Raw genomic sequence first — 18,723 nt, 5'->3', positions numbered from 1 at the left:
TTTTATTTTATCTGGCAACCTTATTTGTGACATAGTTTCTTACTTTGTAAAAAGGAGGTAATAATACCAAATCAGCAAAGATGTTGTTAAAAACGTCAAGTATATTATAAACATTATGTAAAACAATTTATGAGAAATATGGTTTATTATTTTCTTTCCTCTTCCCTTCTACCTATGTTGTATCCATAACAAAGGAGGCACTGCTTACAAAGCCCACCATTATAAGACCACCAACTGGGAGTAAATACTTGTGCTGAACTTTACTATATTAACAGAGAAATGCCCACGTGAAAGGACTTAATTAAAGATGAGTTTTATAGAATAGTGAATGGGTGTCTTTTGGCACATAGGGAAATGTTTTATACCTTTTATGCGATGATGTCTTTATTCTTGAATTAGAGAATTTGGAAAGTTATGTATTTCAATCTGCTGACTTTACCCAGGCACCTCATCCCAGGATACTCTAATATTGTTTTTTGTGCCAGGCATATACCTTGGTCTTAGTTATACACAAATTGGTTTCCAGTTCAAACCAGCATCTCCCCATCTTGTCTTTCTCACCTCCTATAGAAAGAGATGAAGAAAGAAAAGGCCTGAGGAAAAAAGAGAAGGAGATAATATACTAGTTTACTATTTGCCTGTTTGAAGATAAAAAGTGTGAGATTCTCGATTTTGGCCCTCTTTATGTCTTGTCTCCTGTGTCTGAGTCCCTCTTGTTTTTTATCTTACTTATATTCCCTGACTCGAGGAAACCAGCAAGTAAGTACTGAAGGACGTCTTTAACACAGCTCATACTAACGTGCTTTCTGCTCAAGAGACACAGAGCAATGAACTTTCCTCACAGAGGCATTTATCATATATTTCTTTATTCATCACACCAGATCCAGTGGGATTAGATTAGACTTTTGTCTCTTCCCAAACAGTGTGGGCTTGCTGATCATCCACTAAGCAATGGGCACAAAAATGGCATGCTTCCATTTTTATTTTCCTTGTTCAAAGTCACCATCTCTGGAGAGATGCTTTGTAAGCAGTGAGCTAGGAGATTGTGGAGAATATCAACAGGTCTAGTTTGACTTTGAATATACAGAGGCATTCTCCTTTGGGGTTTCATTCATGTTTTTCTCTCCATTTCCTTTCACGGTTTCACCTGGATATGCCTGGGATGATAGTTTACCACTCTGAGTCAATGCAGCTTGCTTAGAATCACTAACAGGGGTAATATTGGGGTCCAAAGAATGGACTGATGTCTTCAATGGTTGGGTTGTAGTCTGGTTGACTGGGTCAACTGTAGGAAGATTATTTATGTCTGTGAGTGGCTCTGATGTCAGTGGCTCTGTATTTATAATTTCATATGGACGTTGAGATGAAGTACTATCCTTTCTGTCGCAAAAAGTGCTGAAAGGGATGGCACAAAACACAAGATCCGAGGGCAGCAGCTTAAAATCATTGGCTGGTCGGGTAATCACAAACCTGTAAGAAAAGCCACAGATGAGTTCTGAGCCTCTGCAGCTGGCTGCAGGCAATGGCCAAAATAAGGAGGTCACTTTGCTGGCCCCAAAGATGAAATGCTTTCGTTTTGCTTCATTTGCTTCATTGGTTTCTGATGAATAGTAAATATCTCTGGCACAATAGTGCAATAGGAGAGGTCCTAGACTAGGAACTGGGAGACTAGCTTTCATCCCTGCCTCTGAAACCAGCCATCTTTGACGCTAGGCATGGCATCTCCCTTCTCTGGATCTTGCTTCTCTCACCATTTTAATGGGAGACAGGTAGGACTGTAGTTTGGACTGATCGATCTCTAGTGGCCTTTCTCCAAAAACCTCCAGGTTTCTCTGCTTTTAATGTCCACTACACCAATGAATTCAGTTGGCACAGTATGAGCACTTAGCCAAGCTTTGTCAAAACTGGAAGATTACATGCACTGCAGATATTTCCATCCTAGCTTATATCTACCCTAATGCTTCTGCCACCAACTTTCATTCAGAATGTTGTGTGGCCAGCGAAGAAAAGAAAACAAAAATTAAACCAAAGTTCTATTTGAAACCTTGACTGGTAAGCAAATAGTGAATGTCAATGAGTCTTAAAGAACACCCAGAGCCTGGAGCTGCATGGAAAGACTTCAGGGAAGCAGGATGCCTTAGTACAATATCAGGCACAACAAACCCTCAATAAATGTGAGTTAAATTAATTAACACACCAGTGTTCATTTCACAACATTGAGGCAGGATAACCTTTCATGACTTTCCTCCTGCATTTCTTCATTGCTGCCCCAAATGATCACCTTTTCTTTCCTAAACACCCATCTCAATGCATCATTGACCTTCTTTCACTGAATAATCTTTCTGCTTTTATCTTTCCACTGAGTGCCCTGTAACCGCTATAATATTCTAAACAAGATCTACTATAATCAAAGACTCCCTTTAAAACAGAAATATCATTTCCTTCCCTGATGTCCTCTTAAGTATGGGCTGCACATTCTCCCAGTTACCATGTTCCACAGGTTTTCCAGAGGTGTTGGGGAAGAGGATGGAGTCCAGGAAAGGAGAGAGAGAGAGAGGTCAGCCCCATTCATGCTTCCCCATGCTGCTTCCAGAACATCACTCCTCCCCCACCATCTTTGTGGTTAATGCTCTACAGCCATATCACCCTCCCTCTTGATTCATCAGTGGCATCTACAGACCTCCTGTTTATTTAGGCCTTTGGCACTTGGGACACGTTTTCTTTCAAACTCTAGTGCCAGCATCCTCTTATGTGCCTGCAGTGTCTATGTGGTTTACAACTCCAACATCCAGACACATTTCTTTGATTTCCACTACCCAGTGATCTTTATCTCTAAACCACTTTCCTGGCCACATACTAGATGTTATAATTTCCTGACATGCCCCACCTCTAAAATCTCATGCTTCAATAAGTCGCTCTCTGACTACAACTTCCCATCATTCTTTCTCTCTCATTCCTGTACTCTGAGTACATCTACTCTTTAACTTCATCAGGATTTCCAATCCTTTGTCCTTTCACTTTACAGTCTAGAATTGCTTCTACAAATCTACAATAAACCTCTTCTTCCATTCTTCAGTGGTTAATCTAAACTTTTACCTCTTTCTCAACTCCCTATAATAACTTCCTCTGTCTTATCTCTCAGCAATAGCTATGCCCATACTTCACTGAGAAATCCTAGGGTTAAATAAAAATTCCCTCAAGCACTCCTCTCACCTATGGCTATATTTTCCTTGGCATCCATTCTTTTCCTTCTTTTCTCCTATGAGCAGAGAAACTTTCTTTCTATTCGAGACTACTCCACTTTGAGTAATTTGGTTTCCATTCCCTTTCTCCTGGAACAAGTTTCCATCAATTTATTTCCATTCTATTATTATTATTATTATTATTATTATTATTATTATTATTATTATATTTTTTTGAGGAAGATTAGCCCTGAGCTAACATCTGTTGCCAATCCTCCTCTTTTTTGCTGAGGAAAATTGGCCCTGGGCTAACATCCACGCCCATCTTCCTCGACTTTATATGGGACACTGCCACAGCATGGCCCGACAAGCAGTGTGCATGTCCGCACCTGGGATCCGAAACCCCCAACCCTGGACCGCCGATGCAGAGTGCGCACTCAACCACTATGCCACCGGGCCGGCCCCTCCACTCTATTATTTTTCATTTCTCCTTCTCTCCTGAGTCCCGTCCATCCCCACTGTGAGAATCTTAGTTTGGACTGACATTACTGTGTTGTCTGTAGATAGCACCCTCTCTTTTCTCTTCCTGCCCTCCATATGCGTTTCCTCTGTCTTCCTCTAAACTATCAGATTGATCTTTCTTTAAACTGAAATCTGAACATATCACTCCCATAATTTATATGTACAAAGCACAGCGCCTAGAAAAGAGGCACTCAATAAATATTTACCCAGTGAGTCCATCAGAAAACAAGTAAATCTTTCCAATGTGGACAGTGGCTTTCAGCTTTAAAAAGTTGCACAGACATGGATGAGTGGCAAGTTATAAAAGAACCCTGATTTAAAATCTGGGTCTACTTTTCAATTTTCACAGGGGACAAAGACACCTTTCGCCTTACATGGCCAATATTAATTGGATCCTAACTATCAGGGTTCGTTCATGTTATTTATACCTATTCTTCCTTATTCCTACATCATTATCTACTTCCCCTGCACCCTTCTTTGCGACTGTTGGACCCTGAACTCTGGACTTTTATTTCATATTGAATAAAGTAGCTTTGGGTCTCATGCTTGGATGGGCAGCTAGCACTTTCCAAACTAGCATACTCCCCTTTTGAGTTCCGGGTTGTGCTCCTCTTCATCTATCATGCGGTATAAGCCAAGGCACAAGATTCCAACATTATCTAAAGAGCCACAGAACAACTGTCCAAAGGTCTTTCTTGGCTGGGGAGAGAAGAGAAAAACATACGTCTGATGGCACTGTAATCAAGCAAGAGCAAGCACTTACTGAGTACCGTTTGGCTTTCCTTGTAGTAGAAGTTTGCAGGACCCAAAAGCCACTTCCTAATATCTTTACGGTGGCAGTGTCAAGCGGCTTGGAAATCAGGTTTATGATTAGTTTTGAGCGTCTAATGCTAGTGTTTGTTTTTATCACTCTGGTCTTCCAAGACCCTCTAGTGGGTTTGATGTGGCATGTTGTTACGCTCCTTTTTATTACTACTGCTGTTTTGGTAACTATTAAGAAGCAACAATGAGCCACAGGTTGGAAAATTCAGTTTTCAAGGTATATAATGAGTGGGGATGTTAGGTGACCTCCAGAGAGTGATCTTCCTGTCCCACTCTACCAGAGATTACAGCCCCAGGCGCTCCTCTTGACCTTGCTCTCAGGCTACAGCCAATAAGGGCACTACTGGTAGATGACAGGTTCAAAAGCAGCAGCTAATGGGTTCGGTGAAGTCAAAAGACAACAGTCTATTTAGTTCTGTGATTCCTCGGGGTAAAGAACAAAGTGAGGACAAGACATAAATGGGGAAAGGAAGGAGAGGAGGGTTGACCAGTCCACTGTCATCTCTGATACCAGTAAGAAGTGCCAGCGGCAGCTGTCTTGGGCTTATCATCACTCACAGGTCAACTTCAGGTGAGGAACCCTGGACCACAGACATGCAAAGGAACAGACCATAATGAGGGAGCTTTGGAATGTTGTTTGCACCTGGAATTCAGATGCACAGAGCATGGGGCTTGCCCTTTTTGGCGGAATCTGTAGAGACACAACAGGCACAGAGCCCTGAAAGAGCCTGCTCCTTGTGAAGAGGGTTCTGCTGACGTCCTTTGAACTAACAAAAGATGTTTCTTTATAGAGGCCCACACCCGACAATAACACTGAAGAGCTGAATGCAGTGTCAATCAAAACTAAACCAAAAGGTACCACACTGATATGTAGATTGCTCATTCTCAGATTGGACGCTACTCTGATATCCACATGCCCACATGCCCCATTGGAATTTGCCAGAATTGTTGTCTTCTCACTTGCTATATAATCTGCTGTTCACTAGCTCAGTGACTAAGAAAACAAGCATTTTGCCACTTTGCTAACGCAGTCAGATTCTTAGACCCAAACACAGAATCTTTCTGCTGATTTCAGCTGACCTGGTCAGATTTCTTTAGCGGTTCAGGTATAGGGGCAGACCCTAGCTCAGACTGCCTTAGAGGAGCCCCTGCTTGGCCACTGGCAGACAACGTCGTCTCAGGTAAGAACTTGTTTCTCTGGGCCTCAGCTTCTTGATCGGTTCGGGGGAATTAATAATGATGCCTACAGGGCAAATCCTTGGACAGATTAGGTGAAAAAACAAAGCAGACAGGCACAGGGGAATGCTCAGTAAATATTAGCTGTTACAATTATTATTCACACTCCTGTCAAGGTACAAAGTTATTGGACCTCCCTGATGCTTCCTGCAGACTTGGATTTTTTATCTGGAAGATGAAGATAATAACAACAGCTTTATTTATCTCCCAGAATTATTCTAAAAAAATAAATGTAACACATGAAAATGCACTGTAAATTGTAAAATACTCTCTGAATACAAGGTTGTAGGAATTTATTGTTACTGGTATTATTTCTGTGGTATAGGCCATCTAGACACTAAAATAGTCTGGATCATTTTCAGAAACTCAGAGAGGTAAGGAAGTGGGAAGCTTTCTTATGATAAGAGTAGACTCACTTGAATGTCAGACAAAATGGTTTGGTGTAAGGACAGAAGCCCCAGTTTACAGCGCATTCTATCAGACAAAATTGTAGAGAAGCTGTCGGTCAACCCAGAGAACTTTTCCTTATCCAAATGGTGTTCCAGCTGAGAACTTATCCCTCCTGTCACCAGCATCTGAAGTAATTCCAGGACATGGTAATTGTAGAAGGCCTGGAAAGCAAGGACAAGCCACGTGCAAAGTCAGAAGGGCCAATATGGAAACGGTGGAGGTGTACAGACTTGGAGATTTCATGGGTATCACTGTTGGAAATGGATCAAAGTGGTGCAAATGCAGTGTCTCTCATTATCATTATTAAGATCAGCTGAAAGCTGGCAGTTTGGGTAGGGTGCTGGGTTAGGGGCAGTGCAAAGAAAATAACGCTGATCCAATTCCTGCTCCCTCGGGGGTTACGCTGTAGCAGAAGAAAATGAGTGATCATACTGACACCAACGATGTCCCCTCTTCCAAAAATGACCTGAGGAACAGGTCAGGCCACAGACACCCTAATAATCATCAACTATATTTAAAAATATGTATTTAATGAGACTTCGATAGATTTTTCCTTAGGTGACTACTGGTAGTATTATTGTTACCTACACTTACATCTTCTGGATGTGAATCTACTTATATAGCTTTTGATTGTGACCTACTTGAGGACAGGTATTGACTTAGGTCTTATTAATACTTAGATCTTCCATAGCTCTTATGGTGCACTTCACAAATTGTAGGTGTTGGATAAATGAATGGAATTTTAGAATCTTTGGCATCAAAATGAAACCAGAGAAAGACATGTGGGCCGACTTTTATTTTGAAACTGCCTTGAATCTGAATAATCTTAGCCATTTTCTTAAACTCCTTTTCTGAAGGATTCCTACCATATTCAGTGTAGTCTAGGCATTGACACACATGTAAATAGCATTGTAGTATATTACCCATTAGGTTTCTCAAATCTATTAAATATGTAATGTTTTAAATTTTCTACCCTTTGTTTGATCTAAATTTGACTTTTAACAGTAGAAATGAGAATTTATATGTTTATCATCACCTGTCCAAAAATCAAAAATTTTGTTTTTATTATAAATGATAGGCATGACTTCAATTGTTATTATTCTAGAAATTTTGCCATTCAGTGTCTCTACTCCTAAATTCAGGAACTCATTTTCTGAAGCCTGGATTATGATAGGGACCTCTTTACTAGCCTTCCTTGTTTTTCTTCCCATTTGCAATCCCATTGCAGTCTAGATTCTCTAGAAACACAAATCAGATCGTGCCATCCACTTCTTCAAATCTTTAGTGTCATACCCCTGCTGCAAAGCCAAGCTCATCTCCCCAGTGAATGGTCCCTCCGTGCACAACAGTCTAACTGTAGCAGCTCAAGCTATACCTCACTCCTGCATGCCTTGTTTTGGAATATCTGTTTCATCTCTCACCAACGTCGTGAACACTTTGCTGGCCTTCTCACCAGAATGAAGTTTTTCTTTCTTTGGGATCCCATGGCCACTAGCTTTTACTCTATTTCATTCTTCTGTGTTTTATAGTTAGTAGTTTGCCTGAAACACACCTGAGTTTGATTCTTAGACTGGCACATCCAAGCTGAATACATTTGGACAATTTATGTATTCTTTCTCAGCAATGGTTTTACAATCTTTAAAGCTGACAAGATAATACCTACCTTTGAGCATTGTTTACAGGATTAAATGAGATACAGAGCACTCATTACTAAATTCTGCTCTCTTCAGCATTAGTTCTCATGTATCTGGATCACTTGGAGTGATAATCATGCGTTCAGATTTCTGGGCTCCTAGATCTACCGGATCAGAATTGATGGACAGAAGTAGGAATCAGTCGAAGTTAAAGGGTACCTCTGGTGGTTCTGACACTGGTGGTCCTCAGATCACACTCTGAGCAACCCTTCCTTAAATTATGTGCTCTTCCAGAGGACAGACTTTGTCTACTTAACATTCACGTCCTTGGGAGTGCATTGAACAAGGCATGTGTTCCAAAGCTGTAAGAATATTGACTGCAATTGGCAGTTGATTTTTAACAAATATTGCTAGTAAAATGTAGAGGCCGTCGGAACAAGGTGACCTAGGAAATAACATAATCCATACAAATTAAGAGAAAATAAAAGGAAAAGAACTTTTATATTTTTCAGATTAAAAGATGACTTCAAATGCCTTCTCCACTCTAATGTCCGGACTCAAGGAATCCCCTGAGCGATGGCCTCCTCCGTACATTTCTTCTTTGTGCCATCCTGCTACCACCCAGAAGGGTGCTTATGGAATCAGCTCCTTGAAATCCAGGAGGCAATGGAGGGTGTAAATCCAGGCTGAGCCACAATCCGTTTAAGAACAAATGGCCATAGTGTAGAGTGATCAAACATAATGCTGTTAGAATAATTCTCTACTGATTAAAGACAAGGTGTAAATTCCAGGGTTATCCTGGTGTCCATGGCTCTAGGCAAACATGTACTTTACATATTTAACTGAGAGAGGCTTAGCTTTTGAATATATCATTTCTTCAGTTTTGACATCAAAAGGATTGCAATTCTATATTGGGGAAAATAATGGGATTTACATGTCACCCTTCCTCCGTGAGCTCATCTCATATTCTTATGATTCGGAGTTCTGTGGTATTGGCCTTATTGGTCTCTTTTTTTTTTCCTTCCTTTTTTTTCTTTCTTAAGAAAATACGAAAGTTGAAATGTGCTTGAAATATTTTAAGACTTCTAAACTTGGACAATGTTTCTAATATAATCAGATTTACTAGAATTTGGACTTCCAATGTTAGAAAATTGTGGAGCCCAAAGTGTTTTAACTTTTAGCTACAATAAAGCCTGAGGTCTCTGTCACAATCTACAATATTACTTAATAATATAGATATTAAAATCCTAGCCACTTGCTGCTCTTTATTCTGAGGATCTCAAAAGGACTTAAGACCAAACATTCTTTGAGAAATACATCTAATTGAGAATGAGGCTATATGGGAGGAAAATTGCATCTACCCAGCTGAGTGACCTTGAGGATGTCATGTCATGTCTGTGGGCCTCAAGTTCCTTAAAAGAAAAGGAAATTGCCCCTAAGTTCATGTCCAGTTATGAAGTTCGATTCTTATAAAACCATACAGGAGTCTTGCTTATGGGCCCGAGTACTTCTCCATATTTTAATTTTTGTAGCACTGAACTGATAGAGGATTAGAAGTGAATCCGAATTATACCTCATAGGTATGTTTCTCCAACAGGGGTGGGTGTTTACAGTAATATACCAGGGGATACTTGATGCCATAGTGTCAACTGTATCAGGAGATTTGGAGGAGAAACACAATATTTTATATTGAAAAAAATCACAAGTATATCAGGGGATAGAATGAAAAAAATATATGAAAATCTAAAACAAAACCAGTAATTCTAAGCAGTGACAAGTTCTCAGCATGTTACTCAGGCTTTATTCTCTCCTTGGGACTTGCACATTCATTCTCCCGTGTGTTTCTGAAGGGCAACCTAGAGGCCGGGTGGAGAGGCAAGGTGAAGTTTTCTGAGCACACATGAAGAGGAATAGGGCTCTTAAATATTAGGTCAGAAATATAGTTCACTGTGACTGGAGTCAGACTGGTGACCTCGTCTTGTTTCAGAAACTGCTGAGGCATTAGCCCCCTTTTTCCTGAGGGAGTCTTCTGAATGTGTCTGTTTTTAGCCTTGCCCTTCTGGGTAGTATGGGCATCACGGAAACAAACACTGGATTCTAATTATAACCGTGATTGTGCAGCAATGGGAAACAGATCTCTTGGTGCCTTACTGGGCAGCAGGTTGGAAGACCCAAACCTGGAAGATGTTCTTTGGGGAGGGAAATAATGGGACAAAGGGACATGCAAAATGGGGCAGAATGGCTAACTCCTACCTTCCATACAGGACTCCTGATGGGAAACTGGAAACACGTCTCGGGATGGAGGAGAACAGGATTCTGGTTCTGTTATTTTATGCCTCTCTGTTGGTCATATATTCTAACTTCTAGGGAGTGGTTTTCAAAGTCTTCTTAACAACAGAAATCCTTCAAATCAAGTCTCACACAGGAGCCTCATATATGACACAGATGAAAGTAGAGTTGCTCTGATGAGGGGAAGGCGTGGGTGGGCATGGTGGCTCCTTGCCTGTCTCCTCAGCAACTCCTGAGCACTCTGAGAGATGGATTCCTCTAAGCAAAACATCAGTGTATTGAAAGGATACTAGCACTAACAGAATGAGATTTCTGGAGTGGCAGTGGATTGTGGTAGTAAGTTGGAATCATATGAATTTGGAATCTAGAATCATATGAATTTGGGTCTGAACACCAACTTGTCATCTCTAAGTGCTGTGACCTTTGGCATATTATTTACCTCTCTAAGCCTCAGATTCTTCGTCCGCAAAATGAGGCTAATCACTTTATTCTCCTAATTGGGTTGACAGGAGAATTAAACAACATGATGTAGGTAATGCACATAGCAAAGACCTTGGCACAATGTTAAGTGCTTGAGAGATGTTGTTATTACTGTTCTTATCACAGATATTGCTCAAATTATCAATATTATCTCAACAACAAAACGTTATCAGAAGAAGTTGCCTCAAGGTCTGTGTTGGGAAAGTCTTGTAGATACGATCCAGAGGCACAGAACTGTGACCATGAGCGGTGTCCACCACGGGAGAGTGCTAGAGGGAGTGATAACCCTGAGGCCCATAACTGTCATCCTAACTTTAAGGGGAGCTGGACGTCTTTGCCTTCCTCCCACACTTTTCCACAAGGAGATGCTCCAATATGTGTGGAGAATAAAATGGAGTGTTGGAAAACATATTCTGAAGCCAACACAGTGGGCCAAAATATTTTTAGTACAAAAGGATAAATTTTCTCTTCCTCTCTGAGGCTACCGCTCTTATTTCCTTGTGATCAGGTGTAAGGTCAGCAGGCCAGCCAAGATCAAATGGTACTCAGAAGAGTGGAGACAACGGAATTAGAGGCTCAGGCCTGACCCTTGGGCTCTTTCTTTCTATGTGGCTGGTATGATAGGAAGTCATCCCCACCCTCAGAAGGCCAAGGTGAGCCAATAGTACCAGGCTCAGGTGGAAAGGAAACAAGTGTGGGCAGTGTTCCCTGATTATTTTCAAAGGTCTAGTTCAGTTCATCATGGCCAGAGATTTAAGGCTGAAGCTCTAAATAGTATTAAAGTGTGTTCACTTTGCTGTGCCATACATCATTAAGGATTCAAGAACTGGGGCAGAAGGCCACTAGGTAGAGATTTAGAGGTTGAAGATCCCAGCCAGCCCCCTTAACATAAAGGATGCCTTTTACCCTGAAGCTCCATTGCCATCTTCACCTCATATTCAGTTGACCAAGTGCCAGTCCTAAACTAAGCACTTACCAGGAATCCTTAAGGGTAAGCTGATGGTCCAGTGTGGCTTGTGACCTCATGTGACCATCCCCTATATCAGGCCACAGTATGTGGCTTTTTCTCTCTCCCACAGCCTTCACCATGAGGCCCCAGAAGACTCCTGAGTTTTCCCTTAGCTTATTTCATTTTCCAGCAGGACTAGATTGTCCTCTCCCACTGAGAAGCCCATTGACACAATATCTGAAGGCAGCCTGGGAGGAAGCAGGACTCCTCAAAGAGGTCGCAAGGTCACACTCCCGTGGTGAGTGATGAGGGGCCCAGGTGTCGACTCTTATTACCAAGTTCCAGTTTCCAGTGCTAGTTCACGTGATGTGTTCACTGGTTTTTATTTATGCTCTATCAGTCCTTCTCTGCCCATCCAGCTCTTCCTACCAACTCGAAAGAGAACCTGTGACTTTGTTTCTACCTGTGTGGGCCAGAGCAGTTTAATTAAGGCTCGAGTTTGATTTAAGGCACAAAGCTGCCTCCATCTAGGGGTCTCTGAGGAGAAATGGGACCCTAAACCCATCTAAACTCTATCCTGCAGACAGGTCCCATTCATCAAAAGTCACCTCCTGCCTGACAGTCCAGTCATTAATTACAGGCAAGGTAATTGACATAAAGTGACAGACAGTGATAACACCCTTTCTCTGACAGAGCCGCATTCCCAGAACAGCAACCTGACTTGACTCCCTCCAACACATCTCTCCCTGGCTCAGTCAAGTCTGAGTGCTGCTGAACCCTTTAGGAAATCCGTAGTCTACCAACTTGTTTAATGTTGAACTATCATTGACATAGTATTATCTTTCTGAAAGCTCGATGAGTTTGTGAGATCTCCCTGCCCACAGGCCTAGGGGGGCAGACCCCAGGGCAACATAATCCCCTCAGGACCAAACAGCACTGATGCCATGAGGGCAATGCATGGGTCCCAGCCACACTCCCCTAAAAGCCCCCACCGCAAATTTTGAGGCATCCATACCATTCAAGAATGATGCCTCTTCTACATGGGATTCCAGAAGGCAGTAAGTTTATCAAACTATGCTTGAGGCCTTGTGCATTTAAGCATGTGTAATGTTGATATTCAGCCTTGTTGCAACCTTTCTCTTGGAAAATCTGGATGGGAGGAGTCTGTGAGGCGGTGGGTTACAAGGATTTCCTTTGGAGGAGTTCTTGCAGCCATTCACAAATGGCTACATACAGATTTTGTGGGTTTTCATCAAATTCCTAGAACACACTGGGCATCCTCCTACTTTTGCCTGGACTGTTTCCTCCCTAAACATCAGAATGGTGTGCACTCTCCTCTCCCCGTGAACCTGACTCGTATACCACCTCCCCGGGGCTGCCTGTTATTGAAACTTGCAACTCCTTCTCCTAACCCTACATTTCCTATCTCACATCGCCATAGCCCTCTATCTGACACACTTGATGTGTTCCTTCTTTATCATATTTATGCCAATCACCCCCACTAGCACGAGTTCCACATGGGCAGAGGCTTTCGTCTGTTGCATCACTGCTGTGTCCTAGCACCCAGCACAGTGCCCTGCACAGAGTAAGTGCTCAATAGGTATTCGCACAATGAATCAGTTTTATGTATGGAAATCCTGTAATTGATGCAAGGGATTGGCTGAGTGGCTAAAGAGGTGCTTGAGAGCTAAAGAACAACCAGGTGGTGAAACATGCACCCCAAGAGAGGGGCAAGAAGGAGGGAGATTTGACTTGGCTCTGAAAGTCAAATCTCACATGACCAAAGGCCAAAGCTTTTTCCTTAAACCCAGTGTCCCTTCACAGCTGATTTCTTTGTAAGCTGTTGGGGATATTTTAGAGAAGAGAAAGCAGTGTCTCCTAAGCTCTGACACCAAAGGGCCTGGTCTGCCAAGATGCACCTGAAGCTGAAAGGCAGGCACCCTGCCCCTTATGCCCTCAGTCCTCCTGGTGTCAAGTGTTCTGGCTCTAGGGATCTCAAGTTTTAATCTTGAAATGTGAAAATTTTGCTTCCCTTGCCTGGTAGTTGTGAGAAAGGATAAAATAATGTATGTGAACAGCTTTTTTTGAAAATCAAAGAGAACTTAGAATTGTAAGGCATTATCATCGTCTATCCAAGCCCTAAGCCATCCACTCCCCCTCTGCAAGGGCTGGGTCTTGGGGGCTCCTTGGCTCAGCTGCACCTACCGTGGCCAGGAGGGAATCCAAGAAGCTACCAGAAAAGACAGCGCCAGTGGCAAAGGAAGTGCTGAGATGCAGGCTTGTTCCTGAGAGATGCCCTTCCATTCCACCAAGCTGTTCAATAAAGTGGATGTTGGAAGGATTTTCTGCAAGGCAAAAGAGGCAAAAAAAAAAAAAAAAAAGAAAAGAAAAAAGGCAGACAGACAAGCTTAGGAATACAGGACTACCATACAAGGCAGGGCAAGAGGTGACCACTTGATAAAGGATTTGATGCCTACTCTGGTGTCAATGTGGGATCTGCCTCTACATCAATACATTTTTTTTCTTTCCAAGTATCTTCTTCCCCTAAAAATGTGTCTCCCTCTTGGGTAACCTTCATCATCAAGGGGATATCCTTGTGCTTCAGGCCAGTTTCTCTAGGCGAGTGTCCTGATTATTATATAATTTATCTTTCAAACAAGGACATTTTTGGAAGTAAAAGAGAGGCACTCTCAACGATGCACTGGGACAATAGGCATAAATAGGAACATGTGATCACCCCAGTTACAGTCTTTTTTTCATGATACTAAGCCATAGATGGCTTGGTATTTACTTGGGTTTCTAGAGTTCTCTGGGCCCAGAATGAGTTAAAGTAGTTCCTCTCAAAATTTAATGTGAATCACCTAGTGACCCTACTACACTACAGATTCTGATTCACTGGGTCTGGGTGGGGCCTGAGAGTCTACGTGTTCAACAAGCTTCCAGATGCTGCTGATTCACGGACTACACTTTGAGCAGCAAGGGCTTAGAGTATCATCCTAATTTAGGCCAGTGTAGCAGTGGCCAAATTATCCATTAGCATACCTATATTGGCCCCAGGCTGCAACTCAGACCTCTGTAGGCAGCCTCTGAGTGAATGCAATTGGTTTTCGTTGGGAGTGTGAGCAGAGGCACTGACTGCCTTTGTTCCAAGACTATTGCTTCAAAAATGTTTGTATAGAGAATAGCACTGGAGGACAGATATATCTCCCAGCAGAGCAAAGAGAAGGCATGCTAACTGCCCATTATAGAAGATTCTGATTCCCTAAGCTCAGGGTACCTCTCCTACAAAGCAATCCCTGGTGGGTACAGGTAACACCTGGCCCTTCTCATGTCACCCTATGGGAATGAGGTCTTGGGCAACCAGCACGAAAACAGTGATACTCTGGCTACTGCTATTGCTGTGAGTAATAACTGTTCTTCATCTCTGACCCAGTGGTCTTGTGTCTTCTGCCAGCATCCATGAAACTGAGGCAGGTTAACTCCTTGGTTTGCAAGGAGCGTAAAGTCTTAGACTCTTCACAGTTCTTGATAGTCATATTACAGATCAAACAAAAACAAACAAACAAACAAAAAAAACAAACAATCTACTGGACAGACAACTCAGAATACATTCCTGACTAAGATTTGGATTATTCCCTAGTTCTTTAATTCTTCCTTATTAAGTTTGGGGCAAATTATATACCACTGGTATTAGTGAATCATTTTCTTCCAAGAATTACATATTTTTATAAAAGATGAGCAATGTGTGACTAATATCAACCCACATTCCCCATGTACACACATTTTCCTCTCCTGGCATTGCCAACCCTCAGCACACACACCTATCCCGGGAGTCCTTGTCCAAATCTGGTTTTGTCATCCTCAACCACCAGCCTGAGCTTTGCTAGCCGTTTTCCTGTAGGCCATGGTACATTCTGTACCAAAGTGCTGGCAGTCAGACCTGCAGCTCTCATGTCATTGTGACCCTTTCCAGCCAGCCAAAGAACAAAAATCTAAATGAACTGGCAGGTGACTTGCAGGCTAATTTGACAAGGGCTGCTTGGTGCCAGAAAGTCTTAGTTGAACAAAGATATAAGTCCCTGGAGAGGGACCAGATACACTTCTGGGCTAGTGAGAAGCTGGCTGGTCGCCTCCCAACAGCTCTAATTTATGTTAGTCTTCTAATCAATGTCCTTAGCGTATATACACCTTGGGGTTAGATATGGTTCAAAAAGGTAGAAAAATTAAAATAAAATAAAAATAAAAACTGAAGATGACAGTTTCAAGGGGGTTACAAATAGGCTGGCGGGTACCAGTCAGGATCAAGGGATCTGAGATCTTCAAAGCTGAATCTGAAGAGCTGCTGTTCCAGGATCCAGGGTGACTAGACTCTTTCCTGCCTGCGGCACTGTCACTCCCAGGTAATGTGGTGGTGTCACCTACTGACTCCTCTCTTTGTCTCCCTGCTTCATTTCTGGGACTAAGAGTTCTGTCCATCTAGTTTGTTATAAGTCTCACTCAGCTTAGATACTCTGAATCATAAAATGCCCATTAAGAATTTTGCGACACTATGGGATCAAGTCAAATCACACGCCCAAGGATCAGCTTTGGACATCATCTTTGAGTTGGTCCAATCTGCGTTAAAGGCACTGTTCACCTCTCTGGTGTCTTCCCCTTTCCTCACCAGCTGTCGTCAGTATTTAATCTCAATGTGTCCCCTAGTGCCTCACAAACACACCCCCAAATGCACACAGGAAATTTCCCCATCTTCCCTACCCTTCCTTCTGCTCCCAGAGCTCCTCATATCTAGGAAAGTTTCATATATGTGTATTTTCCATAATGTGTTGGTGAGAGATAACAGCTTATTCTGCTATTTCTGCATGGAGGATTTCCATTTTAGAAGAGTGCCATTCAGGGCCAGGATTAAGACGACACAGGGAGAGAACTGGCACACAAAACTTAAGGACTCCAAGGTGAGTGTCTCCTTAAAGTCTGCACCCTGGGTGCCTCACCCCAGTGGCGGCCTTCATATCACTACAGGGAAGGAAGGTGCTTGACCTAAGCTCCATGATGGGTGGATGAGTTGGTATAGGGAGATCCTTTCTAGCAGTCTTCAAGTCCATGTCCTCTCCCATGGAAGATTCCCTTTGAATGAGGCTGAGCCAGTTGCTGGTCTCCCTTTCCTGGTAACTGGAAGATTGGAGAAGGCAGATGCTGTTCCTGCCCCCTGACACCCAGCTACAACAGGCTCTGCTAGATGATGTCACCAATTGGGTAAAAGCCCAGTGTAACGTCCAGCCAAGCACTCTATGCTCTCTAGGCCCCATTCTGGTTCCTCAGTCCTTTGATTGTGGATTTTAAAAAGAACCTTGGAACATCAATTGTGGATCACAAAGATTTCTCCCTTTAATTTGGAGAATTACTCAAATTAAAAATAAAAACTGAAGCTGAATAACACAACTTACTCAGTTCAGTGAGGATGGGGATTCTTCGGTATTTTAATTTCCCAGAATATCCACTAAAGCAGTGTGAACACTCTGTAGACACAGACAAAAATAAAGAAGAAAAGAGATGGATAAATGCAAACAAAGTGGCTTGAAAACCTTGCCAAGGATGTAGAAGCACACCATATAACTTAGCGCTTTCTCTTAGCAAAGTTACCCTCACGCCCAAATCCCAAATCCTTTTGTATATTTAGAAAAAAGATATATTTGGCCCTCCTCAGCATCTCCTTTTGAGAAGTATGGTCTCTGTGTGTGTATGTGCGTGTGTGTGTTTGTGTGTGTGTGTGTGTTTTCTAATTGGCACTTCAAATGAATTATAAAAAAGATAAAGCTCGCCAAGTTGTTGCTTATTGAAATCCTAAGTAAAATACGATTATTCTCCATCGAGTAGTGGTGCTGGGTAATGGCTTAGGCAGGCAGTGCCTCAAACCACATCCATTTGCTTGTAGAACCTTTAGGAAACTGGGAATCAATAGGTGGTGCTGCTCCATGAGTTCTTCTGGAGACATTGCAACTGGTTTCTGGCTCTGGTGCTATCTGCCTCTTTGAGGTCCTCTCTGGGCTGAGGCGCTGCTCATGTCTTCTTTCTTCTTCAGTGGGACTGGCTGCTTGCCATCTCTGGTTGGTCTGCCCCAACCTGGAATGCCTTGGGAGCTCCTTAAAGACTGGGGTGGAGTGTCACTTGACGCTTCTGGCCTTTGAGTTCAGCTGACAGACAGATTTCCCTTCTGCCTTAGGTCTAATCTAGTCTCTGCAAAACAAAGCCGGCACTCAGCACTGGCCTGAAACACAGCACGATCCTGTGGTGAACCGTAAGAGTTTCAAAAAAAAAAAAAAAAAGTAGGATACCAGAGTTTTGTTCTCCAAATCAAATTTAAAAATGTAAAGAAAGAGAAGGGAAAAGAGAAATGGGAAGCTGGGGTCTAGTTAACAAACACACACACACACACACACACAATGATCTCATCAGAAGGTGAGCTTTAAAACTGTTGGTTACCTTTCTTGAGCTTTCCTGAGAATGTTATGTAATGGGGAAAAAAATACTGTGAAAGTTAAAATTCTACTTGTAGTTACAATTCCCTGCTGCCTCGGAAAAGGGTGAAATATTTGGAGGGTCCTTTGTTTCCTAAGCCAGTTAGGTGGCAGGGGAGGGGGAGTGAGATGTGGAGTGAAGGGAGATGAGCCTGGTGGTAAGGCAGCCCAAGAGACAGATGAAGGGGGGCAGTGGGGAATCTGGCCACCCAGAAGGGGACGGGGAAAGAGAAAATCCAAAGGGAGATTTTTTTCAGAGAGAATATCACCTACTACAATATTTACCATCTCTTCCATCTCCCCAAGAAATACTCAATAAAAAAGCCACTTCTTGTTATTGCAGGGTAGAGCTGATTATATTTTTGATAGCCACTAAAATTCTGAGTCATACTTCAAGGAGGATTCAGGGTAAAAACTTAAGCTCCACAAGAAGAGCCCAACACGTTTGGTTTACAGTTAGACCTGACCTTAGGAATTTAGAAAAACCCTTTAACTTCAGGTGAGGAAATGGAAGTCCGGAGGGCTAACCTCGTTCACATAGCTATTTAAGAGGAAGGTTTACATCGACGGCTAAGAGATCAGGTATCCTAATACAGTGGTAAATCTTATTCATGATGGGGTCTGACTCCTTAAACTGTTTTTCC

At 42.5% G+C, this 18,723-nt stretch overlaps 1 protein-coding gene across 1 annotated transcript in view; it reads right to left on the bottom strand.

Annotated features, from left to right (window-relative positions):
- Positions 1 to 1,443: 1,443 nt before the first annotated feature.
- Positions 1,444 to 18,723, bottom strand: part of KCNU1 (potassium calcium-activated channel subfamily U member 1) — a 133,827-nt gene continuing 116,547 nt past the window's right edge. Inside the window, exons 23-27 of the mRNA XM_087418664.1 lie at positions 17,009 to 17,080; positions 13,770 to 13,909; positions 6,179 to 6,373; positions 4,287 to 4,403; positions 1,444 to 1,470 (exon numbers count right to left, since the gene is read on the bottom strand). Coding sequence (XP_087274790.1) covers positions 1,444 to 1,470; positions 4,287 to 4,403; positions 6,179 to 6,373; positions 13,770 to 13,909; positions 17,009 to 17,080 — 551 coding nt within the window. The remainder of the gene's footprint in view (positions 1,471 to 4,286; positions 4,404 to 6,178; positions 6,374 to 13,769; positions 13,910 to 17,008; positions 17,081 to 18,723) is intronic.

Source organism: Ceratotherium simum, chromosome 28, assembly GCF_057802395.1.
Source record: "Ceratotherium simum simum isolate JZ-2026a chromosome 28, ASM5780239v1, whole genome shotgun sequence".
Classification (NCBI taxonomy): Eukaryota; Metazoa; Chordata; class Mammalia; order Perissodactyla; family Rhinocerotidae; genus Ceratotherium; species Ceratotherium simum.
This window is presented reverse-complemented; position numbering and strand designations above follow the sequence as displayed.